This window comes from Chaetodon trifascialis, chromosome 18 (assembly GCF_039877785.1).
Source record: "Chaetodon trifascialis isolate fChaTrf1 chromosome 18, fChaTrf1.hap1, whole genome shotgun sequence".
Classification (NCBI taxonomy): domain Eukaryota; kingdom Metazoa; phylum Chordata; class Actinopteri; order Chaetodontiformes; family Chaetodontidae; genus Chaetodon; species Chaetodon trifascialis.
In genome coordinates, this window is record NC_092073.1 from 14,950,564 (window position 1) to 14,976,619 (window position 26,056).

Sequence of the window (26,056 nt, forward strand, 5' to 3'; positions counted from 1 at the left end):
CCTCACTTGTCTGATAACACTGAGCTGCAGAAAATTGAGGGTGTGTAGAAATGATTCCCATCACCTTCAGGCTCTTGAGTTTAGATGCAACGATACGGATTTCATTATACAAAGGTCTTGAGGTGCACATTTATTCAATTCTAAATATCTCTTTTATATGAATGATGATATTTTCCCCCTTGAGCACCAACACCTAAAATATTTTTTTGTATTGTTAAATGTTTCTTTCAAAATTCCTGTCAGTAGATGAGATGATTCCAGGTAATGATCAGTGAGTGGAACCTGCCATTCCCACCAGACGGGTGTTTTTACTTTTTCTGAACTTTCGGTGTAACTTGGGTGAAGTAGCAGGAAAACTGAGCTGAATTAATTGGAAATGGTGCTTTTAGACATTTCACAGCTTGTTGAAAAGGCCCCAGAAGGCCTTGAGGAGATCCCTAACTTCCCGTCCGTCTTCCCTTACTCTGTTCCGTGTGTGTGCGTGTGCGTGTGTGTGTGTGCGTGTGTGTGTGTGTGTGTGTGTGTGTGTGTGTGTGTGTGTGTGTGTGTGTGTGTGTGTGTGTGTGTGTGTGTGTGTGTGTGTGTGTGTGTGTGTGTGTGTGTGTGTGTGTGTGTGTTTCTTGCCCACGCACACACAGTGAAATCCAAGGAAATAGTATAGGAAGTGCTAGCAGTGTGAGTAATGCTGGATCTGCTCAATGGGGCATCCACTGGGAACAATGATGCTGACAATGAATGGTAATAATGGGCTTTAGTGATAAACTCACTCGCTGCCATACAAGTGAATTAACTGCTTGCAGAGCAGTAAGACAGCAGTGATCTTGAGAGTGCTGTGAGCCGTGAGTGGTACACTCTGTAAGGAGCAGTCACAGTGAAGGACGGACTTCCCTGAATGATGTTTCCGCTGTTGTTGAGAGGAAGGAAGGGCGGACAGACAGTCGTCTTTATCTCTCATTAATAAACCTCCAGTGATGGAGTGGAGAAATGCCTTTCTTTGATAAACAAGAGGGACACTGCTTACGCATTTCCACATAAGTTGTCAAGTGGCCTGAGCGGGGAGATGTGTGGAGGGTCACAGATACTGTGGCCTGGATGGAGGACGTGCTGTGGCTCTGGGACCCAAGATCGGTTCTGTAATCAGAGAGTCAAGAGACCGGTTTAGTCCGGTTTGTAATGGACAGAGCTCACAGGAACTGTCCAAAATATTTATTTCTTCTAAGTGTTTTACCTTCCAGGATTTCCTCTGAAGGCAGGCTCGTGTAGATCTGGGTCGACACAATGGCGACCCCTATTCACAAGATTAGAGATGAATATAACTGAAAAGGCATATCCTCTATTTTATTACTACTTTAACATTAACAACAGAGTCCCAGGACTCAAGCCCCCTTTTAGAGTAAACATCTAATCCAGATGTCCGTAAAGTCCCTAAAAATGCACACTGAAGTCTTACAAGCTGACCTTGACCTCTGACCCCAGGTCTACATGTCAATAAATAAAGCCTTAGCACCTTATAGTTACAATTAGACAACTCATACTACAGTTTAACGCACTTCATCAGTGATGGACTTTTGGGATGTTGCTGCCACTATATGTTCTCTGCATTCACATCCTCTCTCCTGACCCCTGCAGATAAAGATCAAAAGGGGAAGTACAGCGTACCTATTCTGGATGTGAAAACCCGGCATCTGGTCCTGGAGGCTAACGAGACACTACTGCTGAGCTGCAGGTGAGTTTCAGCTAGATGGATCCAGGCCAGAGAACCCGAGTTTGGACCATGAGGTTGGAGCTGGGGTGGGACAAGGAAGTGACAATCATCATGACTGATACCTGTAAATCAAAGCAAACACAACAATCTTTAGGTTTTAATATCTGAATATTGACAGAAAATGACACAAGCAAGACAAGATAAGGCAGACTTTTTTCATTTCTCTTTGTTTAACAATGATATTCGGTGCAGTTGGTATTTTTCATAAGAAAGACCTCACCTGAAGGTACTTTCATATCAGTCACAGCTTTTCCATCAGAAACATTTCTTCCACAATTTACTACTTTATTGCCAAAAATCTGTTACTGTCTATCATACTTTGTGCAGAGAAATGTAATTTTACAAATTTCAACAGCGCCGTCCCAGTTTTAACAAACTGAGACAAGCTGTGTTCGATGCATATTTGTTTTATTTTTTGCTCTCTAGAGTTTGATTCTCATTTCCCACCCTCAACAAAAAAAGAGGAAATCAAAACTTGAGTAATCCAAGTTTAAGAATAGCCTTTCCATTGGACCACTCAGTGAAATGTAAATTCCTGGAACACTGAAGGTGTGTAATTCCTCCATCCCCCTGACTCAATATGGTAAAACGATCATTGCATAATGATCTATTATCCTGCACATTAGATGACTGCCAAGTGTTTTCTAAGCAAACTTTCAACCCCTGTCGGCCAGGGGTCGCTGGGAGCTGTCATGGGCGTTCCCGTCAGGTTTGGCCAGAGATCAGGTGCGAGTGGTGGAGTCTCGCTGTGGGAAGACGAGGCAGCAGTACTGCAGCCTCGTGACGGTGAGCCGCAGCCAGGCCCAGCACACCGGCACGTTCCGCTGCAGATACCGGCTCCGAACCCAAAAGCAGACCTCCATCTATGTATATGTCACAGGTAAGACACTGCAGCCCGAGGTTGGGGACAAGACTCACGCTTCTTTTCTGTTCAGTCTTCCTTTCAAGCTGTGCTCTCTGTCGCAGTCATCGAGACGGCCCACACTCCCTCACCCCTTCATGCTTATTGTTTGTATCCCCAGGTTAAACAGGATGTGGTTGGTGCTAAATACAGACCAATGCCAGAGAGCCAATTATATCTAAACACTGTTTGTCCCAGCAACACATCCTTCGAGATGACTCTGGCACAGTTTCACCCTTCACCCCCCCCCCCCCCAACCCCCTTCTCCCTTGCCTCTCTTTTCTCAGCCCGGGCCTACCTCCCTGTTGTCTATATATAAATCCCTTTTTACTTTCGTTTACGTGCTACCTCGAGGCCAGGAATAGCCCAGCTGCTGAAAGGCTCAGGCCTGGGCAGAGTTTCCCAGGGCATCAGCCTTATCTGCTCTGCTCAGCCTTGCTTGAAGCATCCTGTGCTTGGGGGAGGAGGGGAAGGGCTTGAAGGGGTTGTGCTGGGAGGGGATGTCGCTGTGTCTCTACAAGGTGGCGGTGGGGAGGTGTGTGTGTGTGTGTGTGTGTGTGTGTGTGTGTGTGCGTGCATGCGTGCGTGCGTGCGTGCGTGCGTGTGTATGTGTGTGTGTGTGCGTGCGTGTGTGTGTGTGTGTGGAAGGTGCAGAGAAGGATAAGATGAAGGCCAGTGGCTCAGTGGTGTCCAGGGGCAGAGGAGGCATGATGTCTGCCCAGCCGGCTCCTCCCTGTCCTGGAGGGTGACGCTGATCGGGCTGGGCTGCACCGGGCACGGAGCTGGGCTGGAGGCCAAGGTCACAGGGCACGCTACTGTTTGGCCAACAGGACCCTCGGGGGCCATCAATCGCTCAGGTCACCATGTCCATTAAGCGTCAGACTTGGCCTCCGGCTCTGCTCAGACGCTGCCTCCCTCCCTGAGTCCTCTATTAGGAATCAAAGCAAGAGAAGGAAGCCCTCAGTCCGCTAGTCCTTGGGGTACTTTTGTTCAAATGTTCAGAGATTTGCTTTCCTTGAATAACACCCTACTGTAACAAACAATACAGTGAGCAACACCCACACTTTTCAATGGCACTGGACTATTACAGTAGTCGAGCTGGGAGGAGAAGGCGCAGAGAGGCCGTTTGATTACTTCTAAACAATCTGTGTGTTTATTGTTGACTACAGGCAGCCGTTTGCTGGATGGATATTCAATGAATGGGTGTGGAGGGCAGTGTATGTTTAGGAGTGTGTGTCTGTTTGTTTTTGTTTGTTGCTGAGATTGATACTTGGAAGTGTGTGTGTGTTTGTTTGTGTGTTTGCGCATATAGGCAGGTGATTGTTTGCTTTCCTTTCTGTTTGTGCATGAAATTAAAGGGTCTGTTCGTGGAAAATGATTAAAAAACAGATTTTTTTTTTCACTCAGTCAAGGGGGTGATTACAACTGGGGATGGGAGAACTTGCTCTCTTTGTTTTAAAATCTTATTTTTCTCCCCTTACCTTTTCATGGTTTCAGTTTGATTCAGTCTGTCAGAACGTTACCTTCTTACTGTCTGTCCGTCACTGTGCTGATAAGAGAAGTTGAGTTGATGAAATTGTTGATACACTCATCTGAGTCGCCCTCTGTTATTACCATGTGCTCAACATAGAGAATGGCGAATTCATGGGCACTTTTTTGCCCTGGGTTTTGCTTTTCAGGCTACAAACACTGATAGCTGTCCTACCTTATTAGTGAAGGTTATTGGACCTGAAAGGAATGCCTGCAAACAGTACTCAAGACACATGAACTACCAAAAATCTATCAAAGATAAGATATTAAAGCACATTGCTCTATAAGGTATTGATTTTAGTCGTCTATGTTTGGAGATATTTGGGTCTGAGAATTCTCCTTCCACCCCAATTCATTGGACGTAAATGGACTTTTGTTTCTCACAGCATTAAGAAAATACAGCAGCAGAGTCTCTTTCCTGAAACTGTATCCTTGTGTAAATTAAGAAATATTTTCTTTGAACACATGTGTGGGTTATCCTCACTAACTGGGACATGGTTTGAGGAGAGAGATGTCCTTGTTGAATTTTTAAAATGTCTGTATTCAATGCTGTGAATGCCACAGACATAGCTTCATTCACCTCCTGGTATGGAGGCAGAAATATCAAAAATTGAAGAGAAGTTGATTAATCAATAAGTCAAGAAGTTCATTTGCATAAGTTTTGAGAATTAATCAAATTTAATATGTTTGGGTTTCAAAATGTTGGTTGTACAAAACACCATATTTAAAGATGTCAGCTTAATGAAGCTGTAGGCGTTTTTAACTATTTTTTTGACATTACATAGCAGAAAAGAAGCATTGATTAATCAAGCAAATAATCTTCAGTGTTTGATCATTGCTAGTTGCAGGCCTTAAGTATAATATACTACAAATATCTCAAACGCAGACAATCACAAGTAGTGCATAAGTCCCATTACAGGTAAGTGAGAACATGTGAACCTCCCATTTAAACTGTCCACAAGGTTGCATACTCTACGCTATACTGGTGTGTAAGAAACAAAAGAGTCTTTGTTCATACATTTATTTGACATGCTTACTATCTGTACCATATGTGTCCCTGACCGCAGTGTTTGGGTTTCAGACAGCCAGCAGCCATTTGTGGAACATCCGGGGATGAGCCCAGAAGTGTTGTACATGAAGGAGAAGCAGCCGCTGGTCATCCCCTGCCGGGTCACCCACCCTAATGTCACCACCACACTGGTCAAGGTCAGTGCCGGAAATATGACTGAAAGGATTTGGATGTGTTGTAATTCATGTTCGGGCGCAGGGATCGTTAAGTGTATCTACACGTCACCCTTTGTCCTCCTCTGCCCAATCACGCCACTCACATTCTCTGCACATCATCACTTTTCCATCAGGGCTCACATATGCACACAATGCACCATCCAGTTGTTTCTCCCTCTCCAGATCATTCGCCACATTGTTCTTATCTTGGCAGCCATTGCGCTGCGGCGTGTGTGTCCGTTTGTTTGTGTCTGTCTGCGGATATGTGTGAAAGTGTGTGCGGATATGTTTGTGAGTGTTAGTGCTTGAGTGCTGAGTGAGGACAGTGTTACTAAGTGCAAAGAGGGACATTTAGAGCTCTTGCTGTTTGCGTGTGTGTCGGGTTTTGAGTGCATGTCGCTGTACAGGTGCTATTTGCATGTGAATAAAACAAAACTGCGTCTGTCAGCTTAAATCTGATATAAAATCATAGATGCCCCTCTCTTTGATGACTTTTTCCAATCGAGGGCGCCCTCAGTGTCCTGTTGGCACTGTTTCTACCTCTGGAGACAGGACATGGGGTCTGAAGTGCCCCTTTGGCGCCCAGCCAGCACCACTTCCCACATTTCACCGTCCGACTCTTGTAGTAGGAATCCTGGCTGCCAACTTCCCCCAACTGATGCTTTAAACAGCTGGTTTGCCTGGCGGAGGAAGCAGAGGTAGCTACTGTCGGCTCCGACAGATCAAAGTACAGTCCATTCTCTTTAATCACGAACACTGATCATTAATATGATGGCTTGTGCGTCACCGTAGGAAGCTTATTGTGGTGTAACTACAATAGAGTTGTAAAACTTACAGAGGCTCTGGACTGGACTGTTTTTCTATGTATATCAGCACAAACCAGAATGCCAGAATGAAAGTGTGTGAAAGGGACACTTGTATTGCACTTCCATAAAGGTAGCATTAACTTTTACCCTCTGGTATGGTTCAAACTGCAAAAATACTCAGCCCTACAGTTCCCATCCTACAGCACAGACTGCAGCAATGCATTGAGCAAAATGCTAACATCAGCATGCTTATCTACTTGCATTTGCAATGCTAGCATGCTGACTCAGACTCATGCTAAATTGAAAACAGCACAAAGACAATATATTAAATGTTTTACCTGATCAACTTCAGTGACTTTTGTAAATATATGTGTATTCTGAATTTGAGGGTAACAAGACGTTTCAAACAAGTTGGGACAGGAGCAACTAAAGACTGGGAAAGATGTGGAATGCTCCAAAAACACCTGTTTGGATCATTTCACAGGTAAACAGGTTCATTGGAAACAGGAGGTAGTATCATGATTGGGTGTGAAAGGGGCATCCTGGAAAGGCTCAGTCGTTCACAAGCAAGGATGGAGTGAGGTTCACCACTTTGTGAGCACATGATTCTTTTAAGGATGTTACTGCGTGGACTCAGGAAGACTTTTTAGACAACATCCCAACTTTGTGGGAATCAGAGTTGTATAATGTTTGCTATGTTCACCACTTTACTGTGATAGCATGCAAAGACTTGCCAATTAGCACTAAACATAAGTACTAATGAAAATGCAATTAGTTTTGCAGGTATTTAATGATAACCTGGTGATGGCGCTAGAGTTCAATTCTAAGGGTCACTTAAAGTATTAAAGTTCATCCTGAAGGAAACATGAATGTCTAAAACATGTTTCAAGACAATCCATCCTGTAGTTGTCTCCTATAGACGTTTCACTCAAAGCCCCAAAAGTGAACCTCGTGGTGGCGCTAGAGTGAAAGTCAGGGGATGATCAAAGTCAGATGGATTCATCATCTGGGGATCATGAAGGTCTGATGAAAATTTCATGTCAGTGTATGTCACTGTCGTTGAGATATTTCAGTCTTGACTGACAAACCAACATTGGCTAAAAAACAAGAGGAAAGCAGCAACAACAGCGAATGTCTAGGAACTTGAAATTCTTGGGATTTGAGATCCTGGAAGTGCAAAACATCATTAGGAAACTGGACCCTGCGTGACATCCTGCAAGTTCTCCAAACTATGAATCTGATTCTAAAACAGTCATAGTTAGATATCAACACACAAAGACACGTGTTTTTGTCCTGCTTCCATCTCCTCACAAACGCCTGGAGCCACTTGGGTAATTATTCTAAAAATAGCTCTCCTCCTCTTCCTTCATCTCCCACTCCCTCCTCGTGGCCGGTCCGAACCAGGAATCCAATCACTGTCACAGCCTCTGGAGTGTTTTTTTCCTGGAAGGATTTTGCACTTCGCCTGGATCTCTAATATGACCCTTGTCACTGGGAACAATACCCAGGAGGCTCTGCTCTCTCGCTCTTGCTGTGAAAGTGACCAGGAGGGCCGGGATGACGGGGTCGACATGGGGCTCCGGTCAAAATGTCTATATCCTGTAGTAACAGGATGCGAGGAGATGGACTGCAGTCACGTTTCTCATATCCTGACTCCTCTGACTCCTTCGCTCCTCCCTCTGCCTCTCCACCTCCACCTCTGCCTCCACCTTTGCATACTCTCCATGTAGGTTTGGAGGATGGGGGCAGAGAGGGCAATAAGTGCGCTCTGACGGGGCGTCAGGACTGAGAGGGGAGCAGGAGCAGCTCAGTGGCGTCTGAGAGGGTCACCTCACTCTGGGAGGGGGAATGTCAGCCAGTTCTCACTGGGGGTGCAGGAGTGGGGGGAAGTGTGTGTGTGTGTGTGTGTGTGTGTGTGATGCTGGTGGTGATGGGGGGGGGGGGGGGGTCCACCTGTTCCCTTGAGAGTGGGTGGGAGGCTTCCACTGTGTCACAGAAACTCTAGTAAACATTTCCTTGAGGCTGCCTCCAAGAAAACAACAAGGTTGCACTGTTACACAAGTGTCCATGTCAAGGCAGCCAAGGATTAAGAAAAGCAGCACTGTGGGAATACATGCAGCATCATCTGAGGCCGCTTTTGACAAGTGGTAGTGTATGATCGGCGTGTTATAGAGGTTTTTATGGCCAAAAATTGAATAGATTCCAAGAGATCTTCCCTCAGCCTGAGGTAAATCAGTCCATTTAAAACTAAAACCCAAATAAAGACGATGGAAGAGCTGGATTTGAACTCAAACCTGCACAAAAATTTGACCCAAGTCTAGAAAAACATGCGCTTGAGTTGTAATGAAATATAATAAAATGAAAAAGGTGTAAACAATAAAACTGTGCACGGTGCCTCACTGCGACACTCAGCCATCATTAATGTTATCAGCATCACTTGAGCTTTTCCCACTGTGACAGCTTAAAATGTCTGCTGCACGAAAGGAAAAGGTCAATTACAGGAGAAGTGAACGGGACGAACTCAATGCAGATTTAATCAGAGCTGCTGGCTTGAGACTTGAGCTTGATTTAGACTGATAAAACTCCCAACAATGGGGTTTTGAGACTCGACCTGGACTGCTGTGAGACACGACTCCCTGAAGACTTGAGATTTAAAAGTTACAAAAGTAAAGTCTTAAAGTTTTGACGTGGTAAAATCTTGGCGTTGAGCTTTAAGATTAAACATTTGGAATGTCAGCTGGGTTGTTGTGGATAATTATTTGCTTCTCTCAACTCTACTCATTATACATTGATTAAGAGAAAATGTATTTCAAAATAGAAAGCGTTGCAGCTCATAATGTGAAGTAACATGGCTTTTGAAATTGAGCTAGCTAACTGGCTAACTGACATAGACGAGTCTTCGTCATGCAGAGCCAACGTGCCGAGCTGCAATTCTTGTATGAAAGGTGCTATAAAAATAAAGTTTATTATTTTATTATCATTGACTGATTATCACTGATTCACAACCTTTTTAGCTGAAATGAGAGTGAAACGTCCGAGAGCTTTGGAGGCCTTTGTTGCACTCCCAGAGTCAGAAAAAACCTCAAAATGCCGCATTCAGAGGAAAAACTTTAAATAAGGTGTTATGTTAAATTCTCAAAATTCAGAAGTCCGAAAGACTTTCATTGACTTGCAGTTTTTATACAGATGTGTGTCTTGACTTGGACTTGAGATTTGCTGTTACAAGACCTCAAACTTGATGTAGCCTTGTTTCAAATCACTTGAGCTTTGAGTTTCAAACATCCCTTTAGTAGCTATTTTGGAGCATTCAGTCATTTCACGTGATTTTTATCAGCAGACGCGGGTTGACTGAATAATTTACTTGCGATTTGATTTAAATTGCTGGACTTTTATAGACATACAGTGAATGCATCTTGTGACCATGTTCCTTATTTGCACTTTTTCTATGGCTCAAGCACCAACATGAGTCACTGCGATGGATCCCTGTAGCTGTAACTCTGCTGTTCCCTAATCTCTGCATAAATGCGTGGGATTTCCGTTATGCTCTGAGTGGTAAAAGTGTGTCATTGCAGCTGTTCTTTGTGGGTTTGGTGAAACATTTGATGGGTGTTGTCTTCTCCTCCCCTCTCCCACAGTTCCCCAGCCACAGCCTGAGTCCAGACCAGAGGAACATTATTTGGAACAGCAAGCAAGGCTTCACCATCCGAACTCCCACCTTCTATTACATTGGCCTCTTCTACTGCCAGACAGTCACTGATGGCGTCACGCACAAGTCACGCATATACTTTATACACAGACCAGGTCAGTAGTGAATGAATGTTCACGTTAGATACAAAGCAAATCACATGTGGAAAGGGATGTGTCTCAGCGGTTTCTATGCAAAACCCCCTGTCCACGCTGGATATGTATGCAGAACATCCTATTTTTTTTCTTTCTGTCCCAGTGAGTAACATCATGGAGGTGTATCTGAACAGCAGTGGACCTGTGCAGGCCCTGAAGGGAGAGAGGCTGGTCTTGAACTGCACTGCTACTGGAGAGCTGAACACCAGAGTCAACATCACCTGGGACTACCCCGGAAAGGTCAGACCTGCATTTAAGTCTGTGGAGACTTTGTATGAAGCACAGAAGCACAGGTTTAGATGGCAAATGACCTTTGACAGAGACTGAGCAGGAGTGGATTATCCTGTTTCCCTCAGACAACAGCATAACTCGTCCGTGAGTGTGATCAACCTGACAGACTGGTAAACGTTATTTGTGCAGAAATAAAAGGTCACTCCTTTTAAAATGTGCTCAGGGTTACTTCAATTTTTCATTGCTGACAACTTTTTTCAGTTTCAATGGATGAGATCCCAACTGCAGTGAAGTATCAACACTGTACATTGTTAGGGATAATTAGCTGTGACTGTGTCTTTATAATTGCTTTATGAATCACCTAAAGTGATAAAGATTAGTGAGAAGGCATTTGTAAAGACAAGTCTTCGGTTTTTAGATTTGCTGGACTGCAGGACGTATCACAGTTTGACAGAGCATCTTGTCCATTTTACACATCAGGACTTGATAGATCAGGGGGCTAATTTCTCTCCCTCTGAGGGCCGAAACTGAAACTTAATGGTGGGCCGCGGGCCAAAAGCAAATACTTATTGTATTGTTAAGATGAAAAATGGTACCCGGAGCCCAAGTTCCCTTAATTGACTGACTTCCTGCACAAAGTTTTACTCTGACCACCGGCTCAGATTCTGAAAAATAATCAAGTTAAGTTAGAGATCCTACATTTAATAAGTGATTTATATCATATTCTTATAAATTAATTTGTTTTCTGCTTGAAACATCTGGTGGGCAATTCAAACCTTGACCAACTTTGGGCAGCCCTGTGATGGATCATTGCAATAAAAGGAGCCTTTATGAGTAACTTACCTACTCTTTAACGACCATCAAGTAAATCATTAACACAGGCCTGTGGCTTTCTCACCGTCTGATATTAATGTAACACGAGCGTGAAGTTGTAAATGAATGGATTCTGGTTCAGATGCTCTGAAGACCTTTTTTCCTCATTTATTCATCTTATTAATATTATCATTATTGCATTTTTTTTTTTTTTTTTAACTGTTTGACCGTCCAAACAGACAGGAAATGTGGGGATAGGGTGAGTGGATTACATGCAACAAAGACCACAAGGTCATTGGGAAGCCTTGAACTAAAGAGTTCATGTAAGGTGGATGTAAATGTGCACCAGCCAAAGGGATTTTTCTGTCCAAAAGTGTCCTTATTGGTGGTCTATTACTGATCTATAAAGAATTAATAAATCACTTATTAACCATTAGTAAAGCATTTAATTACAACTTTTAAACCCATGGCAAAGTAGCAGAGGTTCTCTGCTGTGCTGTGGGTTTAAGAGAGTATCAGCTCTTCCTCTCTGTCCACCCTCAGAATAACAACACCGGCTACACTTCCAAGAGGCTCCTGAAACACCGAACGCACATGTTGTTCTACAGTATTTTGACCATCCCGAAGCTCCAGCATTCAGACCGAGGCCTCTACACATGCCGCGTCACCAGCGGTGAAAATACCAAACAGCAGAAAGTCACGGTTACGGTCTACGGTGAGTGTATTCCTCTGAGACTCCTTTGACGTTTACATTCATCAACCGCAGGCATTTGGACAGATTACTCATTCATAATTTCACATTTTGTGATGATGCTTTCTTTGTCATCATCTTTTTTTCATAGACTGAATCACTGCTGATATCACAACAGAAACAAAACTGTTTGCTTTCTTAATCTTACACAAAAATGTGCATGTGCATTTCAGAGCGTCCATTTATTCGCCTGAAGCCCAGACATGGGTCTGTGATGGAGGTGCAGGCAGGACAGAAATCTTACCGAATCTCTCCCAAACTTCGAGCGTTCCCTGCCCCTGAAGTCATCTGGTAAGAGCTCACATTGATGCCTGAAATCACAGCTAGCAGTCTTGTTCATCCCCTCTTGTTCGATCCTGTCTTAACGTCTAAATAAAACTCAATCTGTAAAACTTTCTCAGGACCATTTCCTTGGAAAGACCTTGGAGCTTTTCAATTTTAGAATTCCAAATCATTTTCCACCTTAAAGCTTTAGTTTAAGGCGGGAAATGGTCTAGAAGTTATTTGGGCTCCTTGCCAAGACTTTGCTCAGAGGTCTTTTTTTTCCTGACAGGTGGAAGGATGGCATGGTGGCAGCAGAGCAGTGCTCCAGATACCACATGGACGGGAATTCCCTCGTGATCCGGGATGTAGCAGAAGAGGATGCTGGGAAGTACACTGTCCTGGTACAAATCCAGGAACATGACCTCTACCAGAATCTCACGCTTACACTTGTGGTAAATGGTGAGGAACCCTTGTTAATTTCTCCACCCACCAACCACCTTTAGCTTTGTGCTCGACTCCACTCAGCAACTAAACTTTGCTCTTGTGTCTGTGTGCGTTTGTGTGGGTTTCTCGTCTGACAGTGAGTCCTCAGATAGGGGAGAAAGCGGTGTCATTGCAGGACCCGGGCTCAGTGCCAAGGGGGAGCAGACAAGCCCTCCACTGCACATCCCACGGGGTCCCCCCTCCTCACATCCAGTGGCTCTGGTACCCCTGCCCGTCCAAAGGCCTGTGAGTAGCCCAAAAGACTATATGCAGTGCAGCATGAAAATACAAATTCTGCCTTCAAAATGAGCAGTAAACATTTGAAAATGCTGCACATCTTGGATAGAAACAGAAACTTAAACCAGGCAAAATATAGATAAATATAAAGATGAATACACAGCAATACTGAGCTCTCTGTCTCATTTGTTATTGGCTTGACAAATAAAAAATAATAATCTACTCAGTATGTTAAAGCAAATGACACTGCATTATGCAAAAACGGCAAAAAAAAATCCTCTTCAATCAAAATCAAATTCAAACCGTGTATTTTGTGCATATTTCAGCTGCAAAGGTTAAAAATATCAATGCTATAATGTTACAAAGGCATACAGTACAAAAAAATATGTCCTTGTTTGTTTCCAGTTATTTCGAGGTGTGTGTGTGTGTGTGTGTGTGTGTGTGTGTGTGTGTGTGTGTGTGTGTGTGTGTGTGTGTGTGTGTGTGTGATTTTGAAAAATGAGACATGTTTTGTCTATTTCAGCATGTGTCCAGACAGCATTTCCTCCTTGTAACCAGAACAGATGCCTTTGGGGGCCTTTCATGTGCAGGAATGTGTGAAAATGTGTGTGTGTGTGTATGCGCCCACATATGTGTGTGTTTCATCATGTATGTGTTCATATGTTTCCTTGCTTGTGCAACTCTTTCCCCATATGTTTGTTCTTTTACTGTCCATGTGTCCTTTTCCATGTTTGGTTAAGTGCATACAAATGCATAGCCTGTGTGTGTGTGTGTGTGTGTGTGTGTGCGTGTGTGTGTGTGTGTGTGTGTGTGTGTGTGCGCGCCTGGTACATTCACAGACACAGTACACAGTGTATCTCGGACTTGAAAGGACAGAGAAAAAAAACACACTTCAATAGAAGCCAGTTCCGTGCTCTCAGTCACGATTTGTTGGTTTCCAAATCAAACGCTATGATTTAATGAATTTCCTGTGCAGGACGCAGGGTGAGAGGCCTGTTTATTATTGTGATTGCACACAGCATCCTGTGATGCTTTTTCTTATATCTGACACACACACACTATATATAAAGTTCTCATGAGAAATGGCCCAACCCAGCGCTGCAGAGGGGCCGTCATTTAGCCAACTAGCGCACCTTCAGTCCCACACACGCGTACTCAAGCAGGCACTTGGCAGAAACATTGATTGAGTTATTCCTGGAGGTCAGACACTTATTGTGTTGCTTATGACCGAGTCAGAAAGGTTAAGTATTACCTGAGAGCACCACAGCAGCCGCCCATACTCTATTCTCCCTCTGAGACACACTGACATCATCTGTGTACTTGACCCTTCACCCCGGCACTCTCGCATGGCGCCATGCCGAGGTGCCTCCAGTGTGGTTCTGTCCATCCGTCTCTGCCAAATGTAATCTATATAATCTACATGTTTTAAGACAGCTGGTGATGCTTAAGTATCTGATATTTACTGTTAGACTGACTCTAGGTAGAGTGATGTAAGCTATTTGTCTTGCAGAAATGTCCGCCTCTGACAATATATTCAGATTTGAAGCTTTGCCTCTGTTGTACCAGTATGTATGATTGTTTTGATCATGATGAGAGTCACATGCAATCTGCACCTGGAAGAAAAAAAAAAAAAACTACTTTTATAACCAATTTAGTAAATCGGTGCTTGACATTCAGACTTAAATCGGATTCTGAGCGGGCTGTACTTCAACTTTAAAATTTTCAAAATGTTGTCAAATTATCTCAGCGCTTTCACTCTTTTTGTAATTGCATGAAGAATTTTGCATAAAAGGAAACAAACATGCAGCCAAAAAGTAGTTCTTCAGTACACTGAGCAAAGTGATTCAAAACAGCGCAAAGATTCCCGCAGACTGAAACGGTGTACAATGAAGCTGCAGCTTTTTACGATAAAGGAATCATAATTATATATTATTCTAATTCTAACAGTAAGGAAGTATAATTGCACAGTAGTTTTTCAGCAGATTACATTTGGCCTCCTCAGTGGTCCTTTGTAAAGCTCTGTTCTGGTTCTGGTTCTGCTTCAGTGTCTGTACTGAGTGTGTTTTTAGACCAGTTTTTGGCTGGATCCTCACTAGGCCCTTGTTCTTTGCAGCCCGGCTGCACCACGAGCCTGACGCCGCGCTGGAGGAGGCCCAGGGACAGTGGACCAGGTTGGGCCAGGCTGATGGGGGGCCTCGCGCCTGGGTCCTGGGCCCACTCCTGGGTCTGGCCCTGGGAACCGCAGCGCTCTTATCTGGCCTGGGCAGGAGGCGCACTGGGCTTCCTGTGCGAAAATCAGAGCGCTTTTCCTCTCGTTGTTTGGCTTCCTCTCCGACGCGAGACGCTTCCCAGCAGCGTGATTGTCCCTTCGTCTTCAAACGTGGCACAGTCCGCTTCCTCAAGAGCTTGATCTATTCTTGAGAGCCCCCCCACACCCCTTCCCCCAACTCTACTGCCCCCCACACATACCTCTCCAACCCCTTCCCTCACCAGCTCTGCCCTCCACCCCAACCCAGCATCCTCCACCTCCACAGAAGAACAACTCCCCATCGCCTCCTGTCTTGGAGCCCTCCCCCTCCACCACCACCTCCACACACTCATCAGTGCTTCTCCACAGCAGCCAGAACCCTCAGTGACATTACCAGTGATCCCATGTGATGATCCTGCGCTTGCTAAACTGAAGTGGAAAGTGAGGAAAGTGACTTGCAACACTGCTGAGCAGTGAAGACCAGGAGACACAGGAAACAAGGAGGAAAATAAGCCACATGGTTAAGGATATAAGGACACCTGCTTTACTGATTATTTATTTATTTCCTTCATTTCCCCAATTTCAGTCCTCCCCATGCACCCAGCCATCCTGTAGTTTGATGCTTTTTTACATTTCACAGACATTTTGAGCCAGAAGAAGTGCAATTCCATCCATCCACCAGCCACATTTCTGGAGCTGCTTTGCTTGTTTTTTGTGTCCTAGAGTGGTACTATAATGGGGGCATGAACCGTGCCTGTCCCAAGCCCTAATCTGATTCTGACATCCACAAAAGCTGTGAGTTTCTGTTCCGATTTTTAGCCACTGGTAGAAGGTCAAATGTGCTCACCTTGGACAGGCAAAACAGGAGAGAGGACAAGCTTTGTGTTGTTCACTATGGGATGCCTACAGTTCTCTATTGAAAGACTGATGGTCAGCAGACACCTACCATGTAGGAAGTCTCCACAGACCAGAGACTATGACTGCCCTCTGTCATGCTATGTCATCCTGTGTCGTCCCACTGTCGTCCCATGTCAAAAATGTCTTTGTCAAATGATGTCAGTATAACAGCCTTCCTGTCTTTGTATTGAAAGTTGCTTAAAATCTAAACGTATGTGTGATACTACAAGCCATTTTAAGAGAATGAGTGCCATAAGCGTTTTAGTAAAGTCCATCTCTGCGTGCGTGCGTGCGTGCGTGCGTGCGTGCGTGCGTGCGTGCGTGCGTGCGTGCGTGCGTGCGTGCGTGCGTGTGTGTGTGTGTGAGAGAGAGAGAGAAGCATGTGTGAGAATGTGCGTACTTGTGCAGGAATGTGTGTGTGTGCGTGTGTGTGTGCCTGTGTGTGTCTGTGTCCCATTCTACGGGTGTTTCCCAATGTGATTCATTCCTTGTATACAGATGTTCTATGAGTAATATATGAATCTAATATTTAATAATTTTATACAACTAACTTACATATGACGAATGACAATATTTGCCAACTTTGTATGAATCTGTTAAGATGTATTGAAGTGTTATATCAGTCGTTTGTGTTTTTGCATTAAACTTTGCTCATATTTGTGTATTGGTTTATACGCCTTTGTGGTTATTTTGGGGTTGAGACAGGAACGGACAGAGACAGCGGTAAAAGTATATTTTAGGCAGTGAAATGGGACAGGAACTAAAGGCAGGAGATGACCCCCACTGATACACAAATGAACCGTTCATTCATATTTCCAGGCGGCTGCCGCTCACCCTGCTGGCAGGCACACACTGTGTGAATGTGGTGTGTGTGTGTGTGTGAGTGTGAATGTGGTGTGTGTGTGTGTGTGTGAGTGTTTGTGTGTGTGTGTGTGTGTGTGTGTGTGTGTGTGTGTGTATGCATGCATGTTCATTTTCTGTTTCTAACCACGCTTATGTCCACACACCCATCTAACTAATCATATTTGTGTGAGTGAGTGCAACTTGAGTAAAAAAGCTTGTCCTGGGAAGCGTGGGAGTGTCAGCTGGTGTGATCTGTGCCTGTGTGTGTGTGTGTGTGTGTGTGTGTGTGTGTGTGTGTGTGTGTGTGTGTGTGTGTGTGTGTGTGTGTGTGTGTGTGTGTGTGTATCTGTGTGTGTGTGTGTGTGTGTGTGTGTGTGTGTGTGTGTGTGTGTGTGTGTGTGTGTGTGTGTGTCAGGCCTGTGGTGTCATGCACAGGGTGGGTCATTTGTGCAGTCAAGATGCCAAGAGGAAGAGCAATCAGGGAGCAGAGAGGAACCAACCTCAGGGAGGAGCTCAGGACAGACAGACAAGGATAACGACAAGGATGCAGACAGAGACGGGAGGAGAGAGGGGCAGTGACGCATCCATAAACAGGATCAATGAGCAGAGTGGAAATGATGGTTTACAATGAGGATGGTGACTGATGCTGAAATAATGAAACTACATTCTTTTGATAATGAGATCTGTCTACAATTTTACTGCCAGATAGACAGACAGAGAGACTGTAGACTGTTGTCAGAAAGATGGGAATCATGGAGAAACGGCTACCCTGGCTCTGTCTATCAGTGCCTCCAAATTAATTAACACGTTATATCGTGTTTAATTCAAGCAAGTTATGCAGAAAGACAAGCTGTAGTTTTTACGGGAGGTTAAAATAATGTAGGTATGTGCTGGCTAGAAGCTGTTGCTTCCTGGTGTCTCATTGTTACCTGCCTGTGAGAGTTGCTAGGCTAAGCTAGCTCACTGGCTGCTAGCCAGTCAGTATGGACATGCTATCATATCTTCTCACTTAACTCTCAACAAGAAACCAAATAAGTTTATTTCCCAAAATGTCAAACTATTAATCAAGAATCTCAAAGAGTAAGAGCTAATTTTAAAAAAAAGTAGGTAATCAGGAAAGTATCCTTTCAACAAGAGCTGAAGCAGTTAGCCTAGCTAGTTAGCTAGTTTGTTGATTAGCAGCTAGTTTAATTGAATAAGATTTAATTTTCCCCGTTTTACTGACTAAATGACCAATTAAAGATAAAAATCTCAAACTGGAACAAATAATTGATAGATTAATAAGTGATTAGGTAATCATTGGTTGTAATTTCAGCTCTAAATGAAATGACAATGATTTGGCCAAGATTGTCAAAGCAAGTGAGGAAACAATCAAAAATAAATAGTAGCTATCAAATGATACAAGTTGATAAGATGATATTTTAAAATTATTTGAAACAGAGTAAGATTTATTAATAGAAATGTTTTAGTTTAGTCCTTTTCATCACATTAATCATCATATTTAATACACAGTTTCATCTATACAGAGCTGTTATGAGACATAGGGAAGTCGATGAAATATAGAATCCAAATTTCATCTCCGCTAAATCGCCTTTTCCCTCAACTATGAAACTAATTGATCAAGCACTGTGTGTTGCAGCCCCCCCCCCCCCCCCCTGTATGATTTCTGAGTTTTTCATCAGAAGGAGACGTACATAAATAAACCACAAAGCAGCTTGCGTAAGCCCCAGTTCCCACAGCTCCACTAGCGTGTAATCTATGGATTTAGACTTGTGAGAGTCATTGAGTGGGACAGGAACTCTTGTCCTGGAAATGTGGGATGATTTGTTAAGAATGGAAGGAAGTTGATCCACGGGATGACAATACCACCTCTGCATCCTCCATAGATGAACAATCCAGCATTACATAGCACTCCAAAGATCCACCATTGTCAGCCAGCAGGGCAGGGTAAGAGGACGTGATGCTCTTGATAAAAATGGTTTGGTGATGATGATTATGTGAATTAGGCTGAAGATAACATCACGCAGCGATGATCAAACATTGTCCCTGATGTTCTGGTCTTCCTCCTGCCGAGCACAGCTGAGGAAAACACCCACACACACAGACACACCTGGAGGCAGCACAAAATGACTTGTGTCAACACAGCTGAGCCCTTGTCCTCCTCCTCCTCCTTCAAGGTGTGTGTGTCCATCGTCCTCCTCGCTATGGAGCCCGGTGACAGAAAGAGTCCCCGCCACGTCCACAAGCAACCACATCCTGAGTGTTACGCACAGACAGGAAGTGCTTCAGGGGAAGAAAAAGGTAGGTGAAGCGCTGAAATACACGCTGTGACTGACAGAGGAGCCACGCTGTGTTAGTAACAGGATTCTTTGTCACCTTTTACTGTGGAAAATGAGATTAAAAACGGAAAAACCATCCGGATGGACGAACACAAAGTTACAATAGCTACAGTTTGTTATCAGTAAATATTTAAGCTGCATTTATTAACAGATTCTTTGGTGAGAATTGAGCTAAAAAGCACCAATCTGAAGTTGAATTATATGCTGCATCTCTTAAAATGAAATATATCAGAGACCTCACTCTGCTCATACTCCCCTCTTTTGCTCACTTCTCCAACACAGACTCACACACACACACACACACACACACACACACACGCACACACACGCACACACACACACACACACACACACACACACACACACACACACACACACAGACAAACACCTATATTAATACTTATCGACGGCTTGCATGTTGATCTGCCCGCTGGGTTGGAAGTGGGCAGGAGGTCTGGCTCAGAGACCACTATTGTCTGCTCAGTGGGCTAACGGAAAATATGATTCCTGCCATCAGTGGCAGAGGTAACGAGCCTGAGCCTGTACATGTGTGAATGAGTATCCGTGCGTGTGTGCCTGTTTTCCACGGTGTGCTAAGTGCCTGGTTTGTTCATGCGGATGTTTGTGCTCTCCACAGACAGTGGGGGTCCTGACGGTGGCGGAGGCCTCGGTGTCTGGAGTGTATCGCTGCGTGGCCTCCAACTCTGCCGGCACAGACCAGCTAGACGTTCACTTCTACGTCACAGGTGATGCCAAAAAAGATGAATCATCTTTAAACAACTCACAGTCATTTCTGTTCTTGTCCACATCTGGGAATTTTGTTCAAGCTTGAATAAGAAAGAAATATCTATTTCAAGTTCCCTCACAATTCTTTCCTCCCTTTCACTACCCAGAAACTTCTTTAAATAACTAGTTTCTGTCATCTCCTTGTTTTTCTCACTTTTTCTTTTTTTTTTCTCTCATGCCCTTCAGATAAACATGAAACTAAACCTGTGTCAGCTGATCCACTGACTGCTTTGTCATTATTACCTTGGCAAAATATATTTGTACTGATATTTTATCAAGAATAATGATTAAAAAAAAAAACAAAATTCTTCTGTTTTCTTTGGTCAGGACAGTGTTTTAAACATTTTACTCAAAGAAAAGTTATGCATTTAATTATCGTTTTCAGCCTGAAACTCATTGATAAGATGTTTTCTGTGAGCAACATGCTGAATATAAGAACATATTTTCTCGCAATACAAACACTAGAACCACCCCAGAGTGTTTTTAAGTCAGATTGAAACTGGAAACTGACTGGTTTGTTCAACATGACATCAAACATTCGTCATTCATCTTGTGATTTGCTTTCACACCCTTATGCCCATTTATTTGTTGCTCAGTCAGACTTTGACAGTCTTTATTAGACTCTTTCTTTCTTTTGCTGTAGGCATTACAGCCAAAATAAAATGTCCTGCAGCCAGAATGTCTAAAAAATGAAAAGAGCCTGAGGGTTAAATGTGTATATTTGCAGTGTTGTGAGGAGTGAAATAGAAAAGTAAAATAATGCATTGAAAAGGAGACGAGGAGCAGGAGAGGAGGGTAAGAAGACAAGAAGGGCAGTATTGAGTTCTCAGGTTGCTGAAGAATGTAGGCTGTATATGAGGTCCTTACTGCTGTGTTCAGGTCATTTCACCAATATTGAGACAGGAGGCTCAATGTCAGAGATGCTGCAGCACGGTCACTGTACTGCGGTGGAAAGAGCGAGACGCGTCCAGAAAGGGAGTCTAGAAAGGATCAGGACCTGGAGCAAAGGGACAGCAGCTGCTTCAGTATGACAACATATCACAATTCAAAGCTGCTTATTTAGTTTCTGAAGAACGGAAGACTTCACATGTTAAGATTTGACTCTCAGCAAAGGCTTTGTGGACATTGTTAACTTCTTTTGTGGTATCTGAGCAAGTCAAGTAGATATTTTGCACACCGTGCTGCCTAAAACATAGCACACACATCAATGTAGGTGGAAATTGGCAGAACAACCAGCATATTTGCATTGGGTACGTGCTGTCGCTTTGTTTGTGACGTGAGGTCAGATTTGTTACGAGGTGTACAGGTTAAGATCATTTTGTGGCTATTTGTTTTAGAGCGTGTGCATGAGTGTGTATGTGTCCGTGCATAAGGCTGAGCTGTTAGTGTGTGAGCAAGAGCGAAACAGGAACCAGGGCCTCTTATCGTTTCACTTCCCTGTACAGCGCACACTTCCTTGGACTGGCAGGTCCGCTTTATTTCGGGAGGCCTTGGGGTGTTCGGGAAAGATAAACACTATCTGCCATCAGGAAACTCTCGAGCCGTTTCCACGGGAAGTTTCAAATGGCTAAAGTAAATAAAAAGCCTTTTCACTGTATTCCACTAGCTGCTTTTACCCACAATAGCCATTCAACATTGTCAAAGGTTACAAAAATGGTGGATCGGTCGAATCAGCTCTCCTGGTTTCAAGCACCTGACAGGATCCACGTTCCCGTGTTTGAGAAACTGAGATGGCTCATTCATCAGACAGGAGGTTTTTATTTTGTTCATGCTCCCTCTCCCTCGCCTCTCCTCTCCTTCCCCATCAATCATCTGTCCGTCTCTTCTCCGTTTCCCTCAGACGTCCCAGGTGGCTTCAGTGTGAGCCAGAGGGAGGAACCTAGAGAGGGTGGAGACCTCCATCTCACCTGTATAGCCAATAAGTACCTGTACACAGCGCTGTCATGGCACCGGGTCAGTGACACATGGGACGCTCATTCCCGTAGCCCTGCCTTGAGTAGTCAGCAGCTCACATCAGGGGAGTTCTCCAACTCTCTGGTCCTGCTCATCAGCAACCTGACAGCCGGAGACTCTGGAGCCTACAGATGCTCCGCCCGCCACCTCATCACCAGACAGGAGACACACCTGGACACACAGGTGGAGGTCACAAGTGAGTACTACATGATCTCCTCCTCATCGTCCTGGTCAACATATTTATTCCTATAATCAATATAGTGCATTGACACTTACTTTAAAATAAATTAAGAATTTAACTTCATTTAATGAACATTGATAGATCAAGAAATCATCTCATGTATATGAAATGATTTTTAGCTTGGGGTCTGCCACAATGTTTGCTTTTTTTCCTGTTCCTATTTTTAGATTATGTGTCAAAAAATGCCAAGTAAGTAGGCAAAAATGTATTTATATAGCACTTCTCATAGCAAAGGTTTCGATGCACATGAAATGTGAAATATCAAACACACAAGATAGGAATGAATACAAAAGCAATACAACAGCAAGATAACGCAATGAATAACAATGAAACAAAAGATGAAAGGCAACAAACTATGGAAGCAAAGAAGGGCCATAATCATAGGAATTTTATAAGTGAATATTTAAGTAACATTTAACCACTACTGAATACTGAATGCTGAAACTTAACATCCCTCTTATTTAATTTATGGTTTGAATTCCTCACAATTTGAATTTACTCAAATTTACAAATTCAGGTGGAAGAAAAACAATTTTAGCAACTTTTTTCTTACTTGACTTGAATTTTGAGATCCAACCAATTTTATTTGGGCAACTTGGATGAATTTTTTTACATTTTCTTAGCGAAACTTTTAAAAAAGAAAAAAAAAAACCCACTAAGTTTAAAGGGGAATTCAAACCACATAAATTCAGATAAATGGTTTTCAAAGTAAAATATTTCAGCACATTAAATTCAGTGCAATTTAAATTAGTATTAAATTTCACAATTAGATATTCAGTTGCTCATGAGTTTCAAATCATTTTAGTCTTTCTTTGGCTTCCATACTTCATGGAGTGCAACAACTGAAAACATCCTCTTCAGCTGAATTATTTAAGGGCCCCAGAGCTGAACAAGGGCCCTCAAACATACCCGAGATTCAGGATATTTATTGTCTCAGCGCCCCAAGTAAATTGTTGTCTGGACCTTGAATTTGTAGCCTTTCAAATTGAGATTGACGTTCTCTCTTCTTAAAACTCTCAGTCTCCCCGTGTTTTCTGTGCACATACAGTACGCTGCACATACATACAAACAAACAAACAAACACCCACACTCTCTCACAGAGTTTGGCTGCTTGGGAATTGGGTCCCTCGACTTCCTGGGGCCCCACCCTGCCTTTGCTCTTGCACTCCAGCTCAGCACCTCTTTCACGTGGGAATGAGCTCTTGTCTGGAGGAAGAGCACACAATGGCACTTCCCACAATGCCACATTTACAGGCCCCCACACAGGGCCAGAGGAACAATCAGCCAATCAGACACTGTCAGGCCCCGGCCCCCGCGGACAATCATCAATTGTTGTCCAGGAGGAAGATAGGGGAAACAACAATCAGTCGCCTTGGTTAAGTGACTTTTCTTCATGTCTTTTACTGCTGTTCTCCATACAATCAAGGCTCAACGCGTCAACTTCCTCCCTCGGGACCCCCATGAGGGAATTGCTAGAGAGACAGGGTGACCAGAAAGAGAGGAGCGGGGACGCCAGAAAGAGAGAAAAAGAGGGTGAACGGAGCTAAAAAATAAAACATGGGGTTTCGGGGAGCGAGGCCTCATCTGGTCTAATTATAGTGTGTGAGTATTGTAGCGTAATTATAGTGTATGAGAAGGAAACTAAAAAACTGCACTCCAGTCATTGTGTGCACTCGTAGGCCAATAACTGTCCGCATGATGAAATACTACATTGTTGTTGCTTTTTAGAAATGGGTTTGTGTTACAGGGTATTTCAGAGTGAGTAAAGGGCCCAAGAGATCCCAGATGACAGCTGACTCACAGGTTGAAGCCAAGGCCACCCTTCTGGAAAAATGTGTCACTACCAGAGCACAATTATTGTCCAAGAGTGGCACTGGTCCAGAAAACAGTGGGAAAAAATAGCTCTGGTTTCACTTCATCACAAATCTGTTTTAGTCTATGAATAACTGCGACTGTGCTGAGACAAATGTAAACACAAATGTTTTTCTAGGTAATTTTTCCAGTGGTGGGGAAAAAAAATCTAATTCTTTACTTAAGTAAAAGTACAATAAAGTCCTCTATTTGAAGTTTTATTTGAAGTAGAAGCGCTTACAGCAAATGTCATTAAAGCAACTATAATGTCCATTTTTTATATTAGCAGTGTGTGTAATATTAAAAGTGTTGATCATAGAGATGAACCCACAGATGATTATCGCCGTGAACCTTAGCTACGCGGAGCATTTTAGCATCTTTTACATAATTTAGTTTTCTGGCACACATCTTGACTGTTTTGGTTTCCTCAGTAACTCTAAAATTGCTCTCATCACTGTTATTTTTGGCGGTGCCAGGAAGTTGTTTTCAGCAAACAAAAAACAAACAGAAAAACCCTGTAAAAAGCCACTGTACACCATCTGCTCAGCACCAAACGGCAAACAGACAGTGAGCAGCAAGCAGAGAACATAGTGGACAATTCAGCTGCTTAAAAAAATCCTGTTTTTCCAGGAGCTAAAAGAAGAGTGAACGTTGGACTCCTGGTTCTGTCTGATAAATAAGAGCTAGGATAAATACCAAAGCATGATGCATTGTAGCAGTATAATGCTTTCATTAGATGAGGGCCTGTCTGCTGGATTTTAACGAGCCTGAACGATTTGTTACAACAAAGCTCTTATTTGCACGGCTTTTTAGGCGTCAAAGTTAAAATTGTTTTACCGGTTTATATAATCTCTAGAAGCTATAGAGAAAAAGTATTGATCTTTTTAAGCTGATTAGATGTTTTTAGGTAATTCTTCATTTACGCAGTAACTCTAGCTGTGAGATAAATGCAGTGTGAAAATTACATTCTCTTTAAAATGTTGCAGGTTTGAAATACAAAGTGGCAGAAAACGGAAAATACTTAAGTACAAGTACCTCATAATTATACTTAATATATACTTTTTTATATTCTTTTGTGTGTATATATATAATCTTTTATTCTGTATCCTTTTTATTGTATTTTTTGTTCTTTTTCAATGTCTCTCTTTTATTCTTGCTGTCTGTAACAACTTCATTTCCCCAGCGTGCCATCAAAAAAGTTTTGTCTTGTCCTAAGTACAGTACCTGAGCTCATGTATTTAGTTGCATTAAACCACTTATCATTGAACTCGCACAAACACACACTCATACTTTGACACTCATACTGTTCTTGTTCTTGTTGTGTGCTTTTTCTTGTCAGTTTTGGAGCCTCCGGTGCTGCTCAGTAATTTGACAGATTGTATTGTCAACGTGAGCAGCTCAGTGATCCTTAGCTGTCCGTCTGAAGGCGTCCCACCTCCAACCATCACGTGGTACAAGGATGAGCGTGCTCTGTCTCAGGGATCAGGTAAGTAAATAAATAACATGTACATATAAACTGCTGCTGTATTCTGGTGTCTAAGAGTTTGTGGCACCACCTTCAGGTATTGTGATATCACCAGAAGATGGGACCCTCCATATTGATCGAATCACGGGGGAGGACCAGGGCCTGTATACGTGCCAGGCCACCAATGAGAGGGGATCCGCAGAGAGCTCTGCCTATATATGGGTCACTGGTGAGTATCTGTCAACCAGTAGTATTTTTAAAGCATCTGTGCCTTTGATTGGCTGCGTTTACCTCTTCTCAAAGATAGAACTCTTCCATATATGGTTATGTCTGGATGTCCATTGTTCCCAGTTCTATAAATAGATGTATCGTCTGGATGTACAGACATATAGAATAGATGTAGCATTTATATACGTCAGCATGGTGTGTCAGTTCTATTAATGAAAGATAATACATCTGTTGATCAATTTCCGAGTAAACATTGATGAAAGAAGGTCTTAAGATAATCTCAATGTGGAACACTCGCAGCCTTTTGTTCAGTTTTCCTCATTCACACTCCCACACACACTCATTCACTCATATGTCCGG

General features: G+C 43.3%; 1 protein-coding gene across 2 annotated transcripts in view; it reads left to right on the forward strand.

Annotated features, from left to right (window-relative positions):
- Positions 1-26,056, forward strand: part of flt1 (fms related receptor tyrosine kinase 1) — a 33,580-nt gene that overhangs the window by 1,744 nt on the left and 5,780 nt on the right. The window contains exons 2-15 of one of the 2 annotated variants that reach the window (XM_070985703.1): positions 1,630-1,726; positions 2,440-2,645; positions 5,278-5,402; positions 9,862-10,027; positions 10,170-10,306; positions 11,654-11,825; positions 12,035-12,152; positions 12,415-12,584; positions 12,707-12,854; positions 19,011-19,134; positions 19,810-19,918; positions 21,799-22,107; positions 25,343-25,489; positions 25,566-25,697. In XM_070985703.1, coding sequence (XP_070841804.1) covers positions 1,630-1,726; positions 2,440-2,645; positions 5,278-5,402; positions 9,862-10,027; positions 10,170-10,306; positions 11,654-11,825; positions 12,035-12,152; positions 12,415-12,584; positions 12,707-12,854; positions 19,011-19,134; positions 19,810-19,918; positions 21,799-22,107; positions 25,343-25,489; positions 25,566-25,697 — 2,160 coding nt within the window. Of the gene's footprint in view, positions 1-1,629; positions 1,727-2,439; positions 2,646-5,277; positions 5,403-9,861; positions 10,028-10,169; positions 10,307-11,653; positions 11,826-12,034; positions 12,153-12,414; positions 12,585-12,706; positions 12,855-14,958; positions 16,831-19,010; positions 19,135-19,809; positions 19,919-21,798; positions 22,108-25,342; positions 25,490-25,565; positions 25,698-26,056 lie in introns of those variants that run through there. The other variant, XM_070985702.1, reaches the window with a different exon arrangement.